This window comes from Trichomycterus rosablanca, chromosome 1, assembly GCF_030014385.1.
Source record: "Trichomycterus rosablanca isolate fTriRos1 chromosome 1, fTriRos1.hap1, whole genome shotgun sequence".
In the NCBI taxonomy this organism is placed as follows: domain Eukaryota; kingdom Metazoa; phylum Chordata; class Actinopteri; order Siluriformes; family Trichomycteridae; genus Trichomycterus; species Trichomycterus rosablanca.
In genome coordinates, this window is record NC_085988.1 from 44,066,406 (window position 1) to 44,083,204 (window position 16,799).

At 37.1% G+C, this 16,799-nt stretch overlaps 1 protein-coding gene and 1 non-coding gene across 2 annotated transcripts in view; both read right to left on the minus strand.

The window, feature by feature from the left end:
• LOC134321791 (mucin-2-like) overlaps nt 1-16,799 on the minus strand; it is a 46,210-nt gene that overhangs the window by 16,626 nt on the left and 12,785 nt on the right. Inside the window, exons 18-29 of the mRNA XM_063003651.1 lie at nt 15,955-16,210; nt 15,798-15,847; nt 15,574-15,677; nt 14,763-14,914; nt 13,748-13,886; nt 12,349-12,456; nt 11,945-12,124; nt 11,587-11,826; nt 10,027-10,183; nt 9,665-9,793; nt 8,137-8,280; nt 137-6,113 (exon numbers count right to left, since the gene is read on the minus strand). Coding sequence (XP_062859721.1) covers nt 137-6,113; nt 8,137-8,280; nt 9,665-9,793; nt 10,027-10,183; nt 11,587-11,826; nt 11,945-12,124; nt 12,349-12,456; nt 13,748-13,886; nt 14,763-14,914; nt 15,574-15,677; nt 15,798-15,847; nt 15,955-16,210 — 7,636 coding nt within the window. The remainder of the gene's footprint in view (nt 1-136; nt 6,114-8,136; nt 8,281-9,664; nt 9,794-10,026; nt 10,184-11,586; nt 11,827-11,944; nt 12,125-12,348; nt 12,457-13,747; nt 13,887-14,762; nt 14,915-15,573; nt 15,678-15,797; nt 15,848-15,954; nt 16,211-16,799) is intronic.
• On the minus strand, nt 13,374-13,447 carry trnat-agu (transfer RNA threonine (anticodon AGU)). Its single transcript has one exon. It is a non-coding gene; the product is annotated as a tRNA-Thr (tRNA).

Here is a 16,799-nt window from a genome sequence, read left to right on the forward strand (position 1 = left end):
ATAATCTGTGGCCCTGCACTCAATTTCTTCTGGTTTCTGGCAGGAAATAATTCCTGATTTCCAACTGGAAGCTATGGATTCAACTTCTTGTCCAGTTGGAGTGTAACTGGGATAGTTGCTGTTCACCCACTCTGACCAATGGCAAACTTTCCTGCAATCTGAAGGTGTTGATGAAGTTGTGGGGGCAGTTGTTGTAGTAGAAATGGCAGTTGGTGTAGTTGTAGGTACAGTTGTTGTAGTTCTTGTAGATATTGTTTCTTTTGTAATTGTTGGAGGTACCGTTTTTGTGGATATTGTTTCTTTTGTGGTTGTTGGAGGTACTGGTGCTGCAGTTGTTGTAATAGAGGTGGTTTCTTTTGTAGTTGTTGGAGGTACAGTTGTTGTAGTTGTTGTAAATACTGTTTCTTCAGTGGTTGTTGGAGGTACTGGCACTGCAGTTGTTGTAATAGAGGCTGTTTCTTTTGTAGTTGTTGGAGGTACAGTTGTAGTTGTAGTGGATATTGTTTCTTTTGTGGTTGTTGGAGGTACTGGCGCTGCAGTTGTTGTAATAGAGGTGGTTTCTTCTGTAGTTGTTGGAGGAACAGTTGTTGTAGTTGTTGTGGATACTGTTTCTTCAGTGGTTGTTGGAGGTACTGGTGCTGCAGTTGTTGTAATAGAGGCGGTTTCTTTTGTGGTTGATGGAGATACAGTTGTTGTGGATATTGTTTCTTCTGTAGTTGTTGGAGGTACAGTTGTTGTAGTTGTTGTGGATATTGTTTCTGTTGTGGTTGTTGGAGGTACTGGTGCTGCAGTTGTTGTAATAGAGGCGGTTTCTTTTGTAGTTGTTGGAAGTACAGTTGTTGTAGTTGTTGTGGATACTGTTTCTTTTGTGGTTGTTGGAGGTTCTGGCGCTGCAGTTGTTGTAATAGAGGCTGTTTCTCTTGTGGTTGTTGGAGGTACAGTTGTTGTGCAAGTTTGACCACAGCATTTTACTCTTATTTCATAATTAAAACATTGTCTGTCACTTTGGTCCACATTATTACAAATCAGCCCAACAGAAACATCACATGTCACATTTTGACCCAAGTTTGATAAAGAAATGTCTTTATATTCTGTGGCCCTGCACTCAATTTCTTCTGGTTTCTGGCAGGAAATAATTCCTGATTTCCAACTGGAAGCTATGGATTCAACTTCTTGTCCAGTTGGAGTGTAACTGGGATAGTTGCTGTTTACCCACTCTGACCAATGGCAAACTTTCCTGCAATCTGAAGGGGTTGATGAAGTTGTGGGGGCAGTTGTTGTAGTTGTTGTAGATATTGTTTCTTTTGTAGTTGTTGGAGGTACAGTTGTTGTGGATATTGTTTCTTTTGTGGTTGTTGGAGGTACTGGTACTGTAGTAGTTGTAATAGAGGCTGTTTCTTTTGTGGTTGATGGAGGTACAGTTGTTGTAGTTGTTGTGGATATTGTTTCTGTTGTGGTTGTTGGAGGTACTGGTGCTGCAGTTGTTGTAATAGAGGCGGTTTCTTTTGTAGTTGTTGGAGGTACAGTTGTTGTAGTTGTTGTGGATACTGTTTCTTTTGTGGTTGTTGGAGGTACTGGCACTGCAGTTGTTGTAATAGAGGCTGTTTCTTTTGTGGTTGATGGAGGTACAGTTGTTGTAGTTGTTGTGGATATTGTTTCTGTTGTGGTTGTTGGAGGTACTGGTGCTGCAGTTGTTGTAATAGAGGCGGTTTCTTTTGTAGTTGTTGGAGGTACAGTTGTTGTAGTTGTTGTGGATACTGTTTCTTTTGTGGTTGTTGGAGGTACTGGTGCTGCAGTTGTTGTAATAGAGGCGGTTTCTTTTGTAGTTGTTGGAGGTACAGTTGTTGTAGTTGTTGTGAATACTGTTTCTTCAGTGGTTGTTGGAGGTTCTGGCGCTGCAGTTGTTGTAATAGAGGCTGTTTCTCTTGTGGTTGTTGGAGGTACAGTTGTTGTGCAAGTTTGACCACAGCATTTTACTCTTATTTCATAATTAAAACATTGTCTGTCACTTTGGTCCACATTATTACAAATCAGCCCAACAGAAACATCACATGTCACATTTTGACCCAAGTTTGATAAAGAAATGTCTTTATATTCTGTGGCCCTGCACTCAATTTCTTCTGGTTTCTGGCAGGAAATAATTCCTGATTTCCAACTGGAAGCTATGGATTCAACTTCTTGTCCAGTTGGAGTGTAACTGGGATAGTTGCTGTTCACCCACTCTGACCAATGGCAAACTTTCCTGCAATCTGAAGGGGTTGATGAAGTTGTGGGGGCAGTTGTTGTAGTTGTTGTAGATATTGTTTCTTTTGTAGTTGTTGGAGGTACAGTTGTTGTGGATATTGTTTCTTTCGTGGTTGTTGGAGGTACTGGTACTGTAGTAGTTGTAATAGAGGCGGTTTCTTTTGTAGTTGTTGGAGGTACAGTTGTTGTAGTTGTTGTGAATACTGTTTCTTCAGTGGTTGTTGGTGGTACTGGCACTGCAGTTGTTGTAATAGAGGCTGTTTCTTTTGTGGTTGATGGAGGTACAGTTATTGTGGATATTGTTTCTTTTGTGGTTGTTGGAGGTACTGGTACTGTATTAGTTGTAATAGAAGCGGTTTCTTCTGTAGTTGTTGGAGGTACAGTTGTTGTAGTTGTTGTGGATACTGTTTCTTCAGTGGTTGTTGGAAGTACTGGTGCTGCAGTTGTTGTAATAGAGGCGGTTTCTTTTGTGGTTGTTGGAGGTACAGTTGTTGTGGATATTGTTTCTTCAGTGGTTGTTGAAGGTACTGGTATTTTAGTAGTGGTAAAAGAAGTGGTTTCTTCTGTAGTTGTTGGAGGTACAGTTGTTATAGTTGTTGTGGATACTGTTTCTTTTGTGGTTGTTGGAGGTACTGGTGCTGCAGTTGTTGTAATAGAGGCGGTTTCTTTTGTAGTTGTTGGAGGTACAGTTGTTGTAGTTGTTGTGGATACTGTTTCTTTTGTGGTTGTTGGAGGTACTGGTGCTGCAGTTGTTGTAATAGAGGCGGTTCCTTTTGTAGTTGTTGGAGGTACAGTTGTTGTAGTTGTTGTGGATACTGTTTCTTTTGTGGTTGTTGGAGGTTCTGGCGCTGCAGTTGTTGTAATAGAGGCTGTTTCTTTTGTGGTTGTTGGAGGTAAAGTTGTTGTGCAAGTTTGACCACAGCATTTTACTCTTATTTCATAATTAAAACATTGTCTGTCACTTTGGTCCACATTATTACAAATCAGCCCAACAGAAACATCACATGTCACATTTTGACCCAAGTTTGATAAAGAAATGTCTTTATATTCTGTGGCCCTGCACTCAATTTCTTCTGGTTTCTGGCAGGAAATAATTCCTGATTTCCAACTGGAAGCTATGGATTCAACTTCTTGTCCAGTTGGAGTGTAACTGGGATAGTTGCTGTTCACCCACTCTGACCAATGGCAAACTTTCCTGCAATCTGAAGGGGTTGATGAAGTTGTGGGGGCAGTTGTTGTAGTTGTTGTAGATATTGTTTCTTTTGTAGTTGTTGGAGGTACAGTTGTTGTGGATATTGTTTCTTTTGTGGTTGTTGGAGGTACTGGTACTGTAGTAGTTGTAATAGAGGCGGTTTCTTTTGTAGTTGTTGGAGGTACAGTTGTTGTAGTTGTTGTGAATACTGTTTCTTCAGTGGTTGTTGGAGGTACTGGCACTGCAGTTGTTGTAATAGAGGCTGTTTCTTTTGTAGTTGATGGAGGTACAGTTGTTGTGGATATTGTTTCTTTTGTGGTTGTTGGAGGTACTGGTACTGTATTAGTTGTAATAGAAGCGGTTTCTTCTGTAGTTGTTGGAGGTACAGTTGTTGTAGTTGTTGTGGATACTGTTTCTTCAGTGGTTGTTGGAGGTACTGGTGCTGCAGTTGTTGTAATAGAGGCGGTTTCTTTTGTGGTTGTTGGAGGTACAGTTGTTGTGGATATTGTTTCTTCAGTGGTTGTTGGAGGTACTGGTATTTTAGTAGTGGTAAAAGAAGTGGTTTCTTCTGTAGTTGTTGGAGGTACAGTTGTTGTAGTTGTTGTGGATACTGTTTCTTTTGTGGTTGTTGGAGGTACTGGTGCTGCAGTTGTTGTAATAGAAGCGGTTTCTTTTGTAGTTGTTGGAGGAACAGTTGTTGTAGTTGTTGTGATAGAGGCGGTTTCTTTTGTGGTTGTTGGAGGTACAGTTGTTGTGCAAGTTTGACCACAGCATTTTACTCTTATTTCATAATTAAAACATTGTCTGTCACTTTGGTCCACATTATTACAAATCAGCCCAACAGAAACATCACATGTCACATTTTGACCCAAGTTTGATAAAGAAATGTCTTTATATTCTGTGGCCCTGCACTCAATTTCTTCTGGTTTCTGGCAGGAAATAATTCCTAATTTCCAGCTGGAAGCTATGGATTCAACTTCTTGTCCAGTTGGAATGTAACTGGGATAGTTGCTGTTCACCCACTCTGACCAATGGCAAACTTTCCTGCAATCTGAAGGTGTTGATGAAGTTGTGGGGGCAGTTGTTGTAGTAGAAATGGTAATTGGTGTAGTTGTAGGTACAGTTGTTGTAGTTCTTGTAGATGTTGTTTCTTTTGTAGTTGTTGGAGGTATAGTTGTTGTGGATATTGTCTCTTTTGTGGTTGATGGAGGTACTGGTACTGTAGTTGTTGTAATAGAGGCGGTTTCTTCTGTAGTTGTTGGAGGTACAGTTGTTGTAGTTGTTGTGGATATTGTTTCTTTTGTGGTTGTTGGAGGTACTGGCGCTGCAGTTGTTGTAACAGAGGCTGTTTCTTTTGTGGTTGTTGGAGGTACAGTTGTTGTAGTTGTTGTGGATACTGTTTCTTTTGTGGTTGTTGCTGTTTCTTTCGTGGTTGTTGGAGGTACAGTTGTTGTGCAAGTTTGACCACAGCATTTTACTCTTATTTCATAATTAAAACATTGTCTGTCACTTTGGTCCACATTATTACAAATCAGCCCAACAGAAACATCACATGTCACATTTTGACCCAAGTTTGATAAAGAAATGTCTTTATATTCTGTGGCCCTGCACTCAATTTCTTCTGGTTTCTGGCAGGAAATAATTCCTGATTTCCAACTGGAAGCTATGGATTCAACTTCTTGTCCAGTTGGAGTGTAACTGGGATAGTTGCTGTTCACCCACTCTGACCAGTGGCAAACTTCCTTGCAATCTGAAGGTGTTGATGAAGTTGTGGGGGCAGTTGTTGTAGTTGTTGTAGATATTGTTTCTTTTGTAGTTGTTGGAGGTACAGTTGTTGTGGATATTGTTTCTTTTGTGGTTGTTGGAGGTACTGGTACTGTTGTAGTTGTAATAGAGGCAGTTTCTTCTGTAGTTGTTGGAGGTACAGTTGTTGTAGTTGTTGTGGATACTGTTTCTTTTGTGGTTGTTGGAGGTACTGTCACTGTAGTTGTAATATGGGCGGTTTCTTTTGTAGTGGTTGGAGGTACAGTTGTAGTTGTTGTGGATATTGTTTCTTTTGTGGTTGTTGGAGGTACTGGTATTGTAGTAGTTGTAATAGAAGCTGTTTCTTCTGTAGTTGTTGGAGGTACAGTTGTTGTAGTTGTTGTGAATACTGTTTCTTCAGTGGTTGTTGGAGGTACTGGCACTGCAGTTGTTGTAATTGAGGCTGTTTCTTTCGTGGTTGTTGGGGGTACAGTTGTTGTGCAAGTTTGACCACAGCATTTTACTCTTATTTCATAATTAAAACATTGTCTGTGACTTTGGTCCACATTATTACAAATCAGCCCAACAGAAACATCACATGTCACATTTTGACCCAAGTTTGATAAAGAAATGTCTTTATACTCTGTGGCCCTGCATTCAATTTCTTCTGGTTTCTGGCAGGAAATAATTCCTGATTTCCAACTGGAAGCTATGGATTCAACTTCTTGTCCAGTTGGGGTGTAACTGGGATAGTTGCTGTTCACCCACTGTGACCAATGGCAAATTGTCTTGCAATCTGTAGGTGCTGTTGTAATTGGTGATGATGATGAGGTTATTTCTTTAGTTGTTGTTGGTGGTACATGTTTTGTAACTGGTGATGTCTTTGTTTCAGTTGTTGAGGTGATTTCTGGAGTTGTTTTCAATTGTTGTGTCACTGTTGTGGAACCAATGTGAATTACATTTCAATCATAATAAAATTCACACAAAATGCAAAATTTTAAAGAATTTCATGATTTTTATTATTTATTCATTATGTTTGTAGAGTGTTTAATTTACCTGTTGTTGAAAAATCAAAAATTGTGGTTAAAGGAGTTGTGGGTGTAGTCGGGGCAGTAGAGGAAGGAGGATGTGGTAGTGGAGTTGTAGTAACAGTGCATGGAAACATCTTCCTTTCAATTATTACAGTTGTTCCATTGACCTGGCATTCAGCAGTGATGCATGTTTTATTTCCATCTGTTGTACTGTATATCATACTTCCAACTGGATATGTCTTATTATTGAACACACAGCCATTTGTGGTGCAGTGTGGATCTAAAATAGGAAAAAATGACTTATTGTTGTAATTACTATACTGCAGTATATTACAATCAAGATCCTTTTAAATGTTAAAATAATTTGCTGACCTGTTATATCATAGTGACATGAAAATCCTTGTGATGTACAATTGCTTTAAAAAGAAATCAGAAGTAAGGGATACTGCAAGAGATAAACTCTTATACAGTTATACACACATTTGTAGTGGGTCATATCTTTATCAATTTAGTCATTGTTAGTACAAAACTATTTTGTGATCATCTCAGTATTAATAAAACCACATTATAATATACTGTATCTATCAGTCACATTTCCAGAAAAATAAAGTTTGGATACATCAGTTTAAATGTAGTTTTCCAGCTTAGTTGAATTGTGTCTTGTAATGTGTGAACATGTTTTAATTTTTCAAATTGAACACAATGTTTTTCTTTACAAATCATTTAAACATCATAACATTTGAGTGAAGAATTATCTAGCATTTGGGACTACTGAAAAGCAAGCAAGTATATTTGTAAAATATATTTTGCACAAAAGTTCAGATCTCCTTAAGTCTTCTACTTTACATTATTACACATATGGATATATATATATATATATATATATATACATATCCATATGTGTAATATATATATATATATATATATATATATATAGTATATATATGCTGTATATACAGCTGTTACTGTCATTTTCAGGGAACTTTATTTATTTTGCATTTTTCCAAATTTTCCTCCCAATCTAGTCGTATCCAATTAAACGATTGCATTATGCTTCCTCTCTACTGATGCTGTTCCCACTTCTGATTGAGGACAGCAAGACTGCATCTTTTCACCTGCATGAGTCGACTTCATATGCTGATTGCCTTTGTGTACCCTGTCCACATTATCCCTCAACTGCAGGCGCCAGTAACCAGCCAGCAGAGGTCGTAAATGCATCAGTTATGAGGTTCCTATCCAGCTTCCCACTCTGTATGAACAACAAGCCAATTGTTGTTCATGTAGGCACACAGAACTGCCGGATGGCAGAGCTGAGTTTCGAACAGACGAGTTCGCAATGTCAGCTCTGGCATGCTAGTGTTTGCATGTGTTTTACTGCTGCGCCACCTGAGCGGCTCTGGGAACTTGAAATTATTATTATATTATATAAATTGATAATAATTATTATAATTTTAAGTTCCCTGTAAATGACAACAACAGCTGTAACAATGTATATACAGCGAATGATATTATTAATTCTGCTGTTCTAGAAAGCTGTACAATGTCATTGTGCCACAAACATTAACTCTATAAATACTGAAGTACTTGTATATATATATATATATATATATATATATATATATATATATATATATATAATTTTATATATATTTTTATATAATTATATATATATATAATATTAATATACATTAATATATTATATAATGTTCTTTGCATAATAATAATAACAAAAACATTTCAGTTAGTCACAGAAGAACAACACCTGCAAAAATCATTAAAAAGAGAGACTGTTATTACGTACTATTTTACTATTTTATTTAAATAGGTTAGAAAATAAAGAATTTGCTTAATTACTAGATGTGTCCAAACAATTGACTGGTACTTTTAATATTTTTCATATCAAAAGAACAAGAGAAATTTACCAGCTTGTGCATTTTTCGTTTGAAGGAATGGTATCTCCAACATTGTAGTAAATACCATCAACATCGCACCCACATTGCTCTTTTGGAACACACTTCATTGTTGTTTCTTCAAAAAATGGCCTGTCAGAGGGGCACTGGGGATAGCAACCTATGTCAATAATCAGAAAAGTAGGTTAATACAAATTTTAAGATCTGACAAAAGTGAGAGTTACTGAAAATTTGAAAAGTATTTTAGTCAAAGCTTTTTAAAAAAAATTATTAACATGTTATTCAGTATTTAGTTGAACATTTATTACAGTTTGCCCTAAACTATGAATGCAATTTAATAAACAATTCAGTTCATTTATTTGCAATTTACATATTTGAAATATGTATTTTGGAAGTACAGTTTCCAAATACATGTATACTTGCCTACAAAACTGACAATACTATATAATAAATTATTATCAGGGCACAATAATGAATCAGCCTAAATGGGGGCAGGGAAATAAGAACAAATCAAAACAAACTGACATGTATAACTGATAATATGAACCACAATGCCAAGGGAAGTGACTGAAATCATCACACACACTGTCTGTTGCTTTCTGACATTCTATAAAATACAGGCAGCTATAAAATTGTTCAACATCATTGGTACACAAATACACCGATCAGCCATAACATTAAAACCACCTCCTTGTTTCTACACACATTGTCCATTTTATAGGCTTCTCTTACCATATGGAAGCACTTTGTAGTTGTACAATTACTGACTGTAGTCCATCTGTTTCTCTGCATGCTTTGTTAGCCCCCATGCATGCTGTTCTTCAATGGTCAGGACTCTCTCAGACCACTACAGAGTAGGTATTATTTGGGTGGTGGATCATTCTCAGCACTGCAGTGACACTGACATGGTGGTGGTGTGTTAGTGTGTGTTGTGCTGGTATGAGTGGATCAGACACAGCAGCGCTGATGGAGTTTTTAAACACCTCACTGTCCCTGCTGGACTGAGAATAATTCCACCAATCAAAAACTTCCAGCCAACAGCACTCCGTGGGCAGCGTCCTGTGACCACTGATGAAGGTCTAGAAGATGACCAACTCAAACAGCAGCAATAGATGAGCGATCGTCTCTGACTTTACATCTACAAGGTAAACCAACTAGGTAAGTGTGTCTAATAGAGTGGCCAGTAAGTGGACACAATATTTAAAAACTCCAGCAGCGCTGCTGAGTCTGATCCACTCATACCAGCAGAACACACACTAACACACCACCACCATGTCAGTGTCACTGCAGTGCTGAGAATTATCCACCACCCAAATAATACCTTCTCTGTGGTGGTCCTGACCATTGCAGAACAGGGTGAAAGCAGGCTAAAAAAATATGTAGAGAAACAGATGGACCACAGTCAGTAATTGTAGAACTACAAAGTGCTTCTATATGGTAAGTGGAGCTGATAAAATGGACAGTGAGTGTAGAAACAAGGAGGTGGTTTTAATGTTATGGCTGATCAGTGTAAATATAGCCAGTATGAGTCAGAAAAGTCTTACCCTCTAACGGCGGAAGTTGGCTGAAGCAGACTCCTGAGGGGTTCTGGCATGTTTTCAGGCAGGACTCTCCACAGGGTTTATAGTGCCACTCACAGCCTTCAGGTGAGTTATAGTAGTCACAGAATAAAGCTGTAAAAAGGTTAAGATCCATCAATTGCTTACCAGGTCAGGGACAATGACTGCCTACACTAACCTTACATAGAACATGTTATCATAGTCCTTTAAATCTACCATGACCATATCATGAATTAAAAAGCATGTTAATACATCTCTTACATGATACATCATACATGATACTAAGAGTGTAAACAGATTTAAACATGCATAAAAAAGATTTTATATTAGGTTCCTTTTAAACTCACGGCAGACGTCTGGGCTCCTCCACAATATACAGGCCCCCTTCTTAGTGCATGCTGAAGCATAGGCTGCCACAGCAGTGCAGAAACATTCACAGTCTCCACCAGTATCACATGCACAGGTGTCTTGTACACATGCATCATAGTATGGTATTGACTCCACCTTTGAGAGGGAATTAATATAAGAATAACTCATAGATAGGTTTGGTAACATTTTATGTGAAGTATGCTTAGACTGAACCTTCATAACATATTCTCAAGTAATATGTAAATCATACACACACACGCACACACATCAGAAAAAAGATTGGGCCAGTATGGAAAATGCAAATAAAAAACACTGTTTCTTACATTTGACTTCCATTTCATTGCAGGCAGTATGTACCCAAGATATTTCATGTTTTGTCAGTTAACTTAATTTAATTTGTTAATATACCTCTATTCCTGCATTTCAGGCCTGCAACACATTCCAAAAAAGTTGGGCTGGGAGCAAGTAAGAGCTAGTAATGAGGTAACAAAAGCAGTATCCAGGAAAGGTTGAGTCTTTGCAGAGCAAAAATGGTTAGAAAATCTTCAGTTTGTCAACAAATGTGTGAGAAAATTATTGAAATGTTTAAAAACAATGTACCTCAAAGAAAGATTGGAAGGGATTTGCATATTTCTCCCTCTACAGTGCATAATATTATTAAACGATTCAAGGAATCTGGAGGAATTTTAGTGCATAAAGGCACAAATGCCACTTAAAACTTTACTGTTCAAAAAAGAAGTCTTATGTTAACTATGTTCAGAAGCGGCGTCTACTTCTCTGGGCTCGGAGGCATCTAGGATGGACCATCACACAGTGGAAACATGTATTGTGGTCAGATGAATCAGCATTCCAGGTCTTCTTTTGAAAAAATAGACGCTGTGTGCTCCAAATACAAAAAGGACTATCCAGACGGTTATCAGCAACAAGTCCAAAAGCCAGGGTCTGTCATGGTATGGGGCGGTGTCAGTGCCCTTGGCAAAGATAATTTACACCTCTGTGATGGCAGCATTAATGCAGAAAAGTACATTGAGACCTTAGAGCAACATATTCTGCCTTTAAGACGTCATCTTTTCCAGGGACGTCCATGCAAGAATGGGATAAAGTCAAATCTGAAATACTAAATCGCTTGGTATCCTCAGTGCCAAAAGTGTGGTGAAAAGAAATGGCAACATTACAAAGTGGTAAATGCTTTACTGTCCAAACTTTTTTTGGAATGTGTTGCAGACCTGAAGTGCAGGAAGGGATGTTTATTAATAAATAAAATGAAGTTGAACAGATAAAACATGAAATATCTCAGGTTCATCCTGTCTGCAATCAAATAAAAGTCAATGTAAGAAACACTGCTTTAAACTGATTTAAATTTGCATTTTCTATACTGTCCCAACTTTTTTTCTGATTTGGGGTTGTAATAGCTTATTTAAACCTGCACAAAATACCAATATAATTCTCTGCCTGAACAAATCTGAAAATAGTATAACTAATTAAAGTACTCAAATTCTAACATGCTTTCTCTCAGTTTTTTTCAAATGGTTACTTACCAATGAGTGACAACTGCTAAAGACATCACTCATGATAATGCTGCATTGTTTGATGGCCCAGGCCTGTCGGTGTGGTCTCATATCACAGGAGCTGAGGACACTACTGGCTTTGGGGCATGTAGTAGAAATGCTCCAGCTGTTTCCAAACTCAAATGGCTCTACAACCTCTTCTCCACCTCGAGTCATAAAATCATTATTCGAATTACCATCATAGTTACCACACAGTCCACACACTTTGCCCTGTCAATGGGTAAAAAGCAGAAAGGGATTAAAATGAATAATCATTTATATAATATAATACATTTTAACAATACAGTTAATCTATACAGTTAAGGCATAGTATTTTTTTTTTACTTGCCATAAATGATGGCCCAAGGCGGACCATTAGACTTGTCTTCTTGTCCCACAGCACAACAAGATCATTTTTGGCCTCAATAACCAAGTATATCCCCACAGAATGTATTTTATAAGGGATCTCTGTGCCATTATCAAGGTGAACAACTTTAATCTTCTCCTCTGACAGCAGCAGTTCTGTGTTCTATTAATAATAAAAATATTATTATTTTTAATATAAAATATTTAAAGTCAGCATTTACAGAGTTATGACTAGCAATGCTAAGAAATTTTAAGTTTTACTTTTTATTAAAATAATCTATTGATTATGATACTGATTTTATTACAAATAATCTATATTGCATATATAATGCATTTTAATGGCATAGTAAAATAATTTTTTAAGGCATGTGTGTATGTTAACCTTACCTCTAGAAAGATTTTAATAGACTTGGAGCAGGTGGTTCCAGTGGTGCCACATGGAATATTCTCTGTGATGATACGGAATGAGCCATCAGGGCTGTTGCTGCAGTAATCCTGCAAAGATTATCCACTGTTAGTGTTTTGGTACTTGGTATGGCAGACATTACCCACTGTGATGTCTGCCAATGTCATGTGACCAATTTCATGTGGTGAAAAGTGTTCACTTTCCAGTTTCTTGAAATTCGCATTACTCTGCCAGCAGTGTTATTAACTATTACAGTATTTATTAACCAGTACCAAATATAGTGTTTAGTCACCAGTGTCTTAACTCTTACCATGTTCAGCCACCAGTGTCATTAACTTTCCCAGTTTTCAGTAATACACTGACTACACTGGTTAGTCACCTGTCATTAACTTACAGTAACATTAACAGTGTTTAGTGTTAACATTAGTGTGAATAACCTCTGCATTTAGTTTTAAGTCATTAGTATCATTATCTCTTACTGTTTCACCAGTGCTGTAACCTCATGCAGTCACCAATGTTATTAACTCCTAATGTCTTTAGTCAGCAGAGATACAAACTCTTACAGTGTTTTGTGCTCAATTATCTGTCATTGCTTTTTACAATGGTCAATGTTCATTCACTAGTGTTATGAATGTTTACAGTGGTTAAATAGCAGTTTCCTTTTCCCTTTCAATGTCTAGACACTGGTGCCATTATTTTTTTGTGTTGAATTACCAGCATTATTAACTACATTGTTCTGTCACCAAATGAACAACTGATTTAGTCCTTAACCAACAGTCACTTTTATTCAGTTTTTCACTGACTTATACAATGTACAATGTTTTGTTATTAATGTAAAACTCCTACTGTGTATTTAGACACCAGTGTGATTGACTTATACATTTACATTTACATTTTAGGCATTTATCAGATGCTTTAATCCAAAGCGACTTACAGTACTGTGACAGTATATTGTCTAAGCAATTGAGGGTTAAGGACCTTGCTCAAGGGCCCAACAGTGGCAACCTGGCAGTGGTGGGGCTTGAACCAGCGACCTTTGGATTACTAGTCCAGTACCTTAACCACTAGGCTACAACTGCCCATACAAGGTTAAATATTCCATCATAAGTGCAATTAAATCCTACAGTGTTTAATCTTCCTGCCACTGCTGTCGTTAACTGCAAAAGTGTTTAGAGACCAGTAATCCTAACTTTTACAGTCTACAGACTTAATTCTTGACAACATTTAGGGCTTAGTCACTAGTGTCATTAAATCCTATAATATCTTGAATAAGGAAATTACTGACCTTTTTCGCATGACAACCCGGACTGTGTTTTGTTGGAAAATACTGACATTTGTGTTGTTATAAAAGTTACAAATGCAAAATAATGGACAACAAACCTGGGACAGTGTGTATTCACAGTTGCCGTTGAAAGAGTATCTTTTGCCATCAAAACTGATGTAATGACTGTCACCATAGATAGAGCAAGTGCGATGACATAGTTCTGTTGTGCAGCTGAACTTTCTATTTCTGCAAGTGCTAAAATGGCAACAACAAATGTTCTCAATAAATGTAAACAAAATAACAACATACATGGGGAAAAAACAATATCAGCTGTGCTGTAATTAACCATAAGTGTCATTTTAACACAAAATACACCATAAAACAATTTAACATTTATATTTTGATGCATTGCAGAAATAAAACTAAAATAGAAACTGTCATAAAGGGTTAAGTAATTTTTAATAATGTTGATATTAATATGTAAGTTTCATTTTGTAGTGTTGCACAGTATCACTTATGCTGCTTATGTTTCTATTTCTGTTACTCGTAATTGGGACCACTATAGGAAAAATGCCACACAAAATTTCATTGAGTATAATTACAAAAAAAGATTCTATTCTAAATAGTGCCAACAGCCAGGTTAATCACAACTACATATTATTGTGCTCAGAATTATTGACAGCTGGTTTTTAAAGCCTTACATAGTTATAAAAAATTAATTTTGTTGTAAAAACATCACCCCTTACTAGCCACTAAACATTAACCCACTTTTGAATACCTGTCATGGCACACCCTGTGAGGTTTTACTTCTTATTTGCTAATAAAATGAACATATTGAATAAATGAACAACACGACGACATTTTACTGCAGTGAGTAATGCTGTCACCTCACAGCAAGAAGGGCCTGAGTTTGATTTTCTGGCTGGGTGGGTGCATGTTCTCCCTGTGTCCTCACAGATCAGGCCAATTGGAACCACTAAAATGCTTTAATCGTGAGGGTGTGTGTGAATATGTGTTAGTTCCTTGTGACTGACTGGAGACCAGACCAGGATAAAGTGGTGGTAAAACAGAAGATGAATGAATTAATCAGTATTCAACAACACATTCCAATGGATTATTAGCCTTGCTTACCAGTTATTGCAGTCTGATGTTAAAGTCTCACCAGGTTGATAGAATTTTCCATTATGAGCACACGGACAGAGCTCTTCTGTCACACACCCTCCTTTTCCATCGTCAAATAATCCATTAGGACACACACACCCTGATTTACACTGTGTGCTCACCTGTGGCCCATAGCAAGCAAAATGTGTGAGATTTATTACAATATATTTTTGAATTACAATATGTATTGTATATAACCAAATTGTTAGTAAACACTTGTTAGTTTGTTTCTTCGTCTACTAGGCAAAGCTAAACCCATACAGCAACAACACTGATTTGTCTGAGCAATTACAAAAAATTTTTACTGCCTCAACTTGAAAATGGGTTGTCACCCGCAATGATGAGCAGTACAGGAGGTCATTCATATGTGCTGCTATAAGACTACTTAACCATATGATAAATTTGATTTGAACAATGTTATTTCCACATGTCAACACATGAAGGACCACTCTGTTACTACATGTGTATTTCTAATTTTATTTAATCTTCATTCTTTCAGTTCAAAAACAAATAGTGCTGGCAGGTGTAAACAAGCAGACCTGTGATAGTCTGCGGCCTTTCTTTGCCAGCAAGGGTATCATGCAAATAGCAAGGGGCACCAAAGTGCAGAGTAATAGGATATATCCAAATTGGTACAATGCAAAAAGGAAATAAAACTCTAAATTATGTTAGGACAAATAATCAATTTTTTTTATACTTTTATACTATCCATCCACCCATCCACATATGCATTTATTCATTTTGTGTTGTTTTATTCATTAAGGTCTGTTGATTTACTTACACACTGATTTGAGTCCATGTTCTGGCAGCTTTTCTGGCACTCTGCCCCACTTTCTCCAGACCCAGCATTTGAGCAGTTTAAGAAAACCATAGGAGCTGTACAGGCTTAAACAAGCAAAAAAAAAAACAAATACACACACAGACTCACAAACAGGCTTAATACTTACAGACAAAACCCAATAAACTTTTGCCTGGGTTATTTAAAATTACTGAAAAAAAACGTACTAATCTCTTGTTGGTGTCCAATGCAGTGCAGATTGCCGTCTCTGCAAGTGCTAATAACATTAAAAATATGTTTACACTTTTCAACACCAATAGAACCAAATAGGTTAAAGTAAATTACAACAGCAAACACGTTTCTAAAACAGTTAAGAATGTTTACCATGTTGTTCCATCCTTGCTGATAATCTGTGTGGGTTGGATTATCTCACCATCTACATAACAGGGGCAGCTATAGGAAGGTACACACTCATCCATGTCATTAAGGTAGGTGCCCTCTGTGCAGCCACAGCCATCCACAGTTGTATAGGTCACCTGGCAGGTATGGTCATATCCACTGAGAGAACGACAGGTCTGCTCACAACTGCTCCGGTTATAGGAATACTCCCTATTACCGGAACAGTCATTGGAGAACTTACCTAATAATAGAAAAACATGGAATAAAAACATAAAATAAAAACAATGGTTTAAGAGATAAATATTTAACTCTTTGGCACACTTTTACAGGTGATCTTTGCTTCATTTGCTTCTAGAAATACTTAAAATGTGGTAAGACCATCAGTTTATTTAAGCTAATAGCTAGCTAATTATAATTACATAATTAAAAAAGGTTTTCTGTCAAATCATCACATCATATTGTTTTTTTCACTTAGACTGAGTCTATTACACCATTTTATATTTGTTTCAACAATATTATTCATATCTCAAATGGGTTATGTTGTAGCACAGGGCCAACATAAAAGCCATAATGCTTATTTTCATTGTGGTTCCATTAGGTTAGACACTGTTTCACAACTGACACTATAATGTAATTCAAAGATGTTCAGTGGTTTTGAAATAAGGGTTCTGTGTAGGCCATTGAAATTTCTCAATTCCTACCTTTTCAAAACTTTATGGGCCTTGTTTTGTGTACAGGGGGTCAGTTATGCTAGAACAGCAGCCTTCCCTAAACTGCTTTTACAAATTTAAGCATCTAGTTATTTTATTAAATTAATTTTACACACCTGT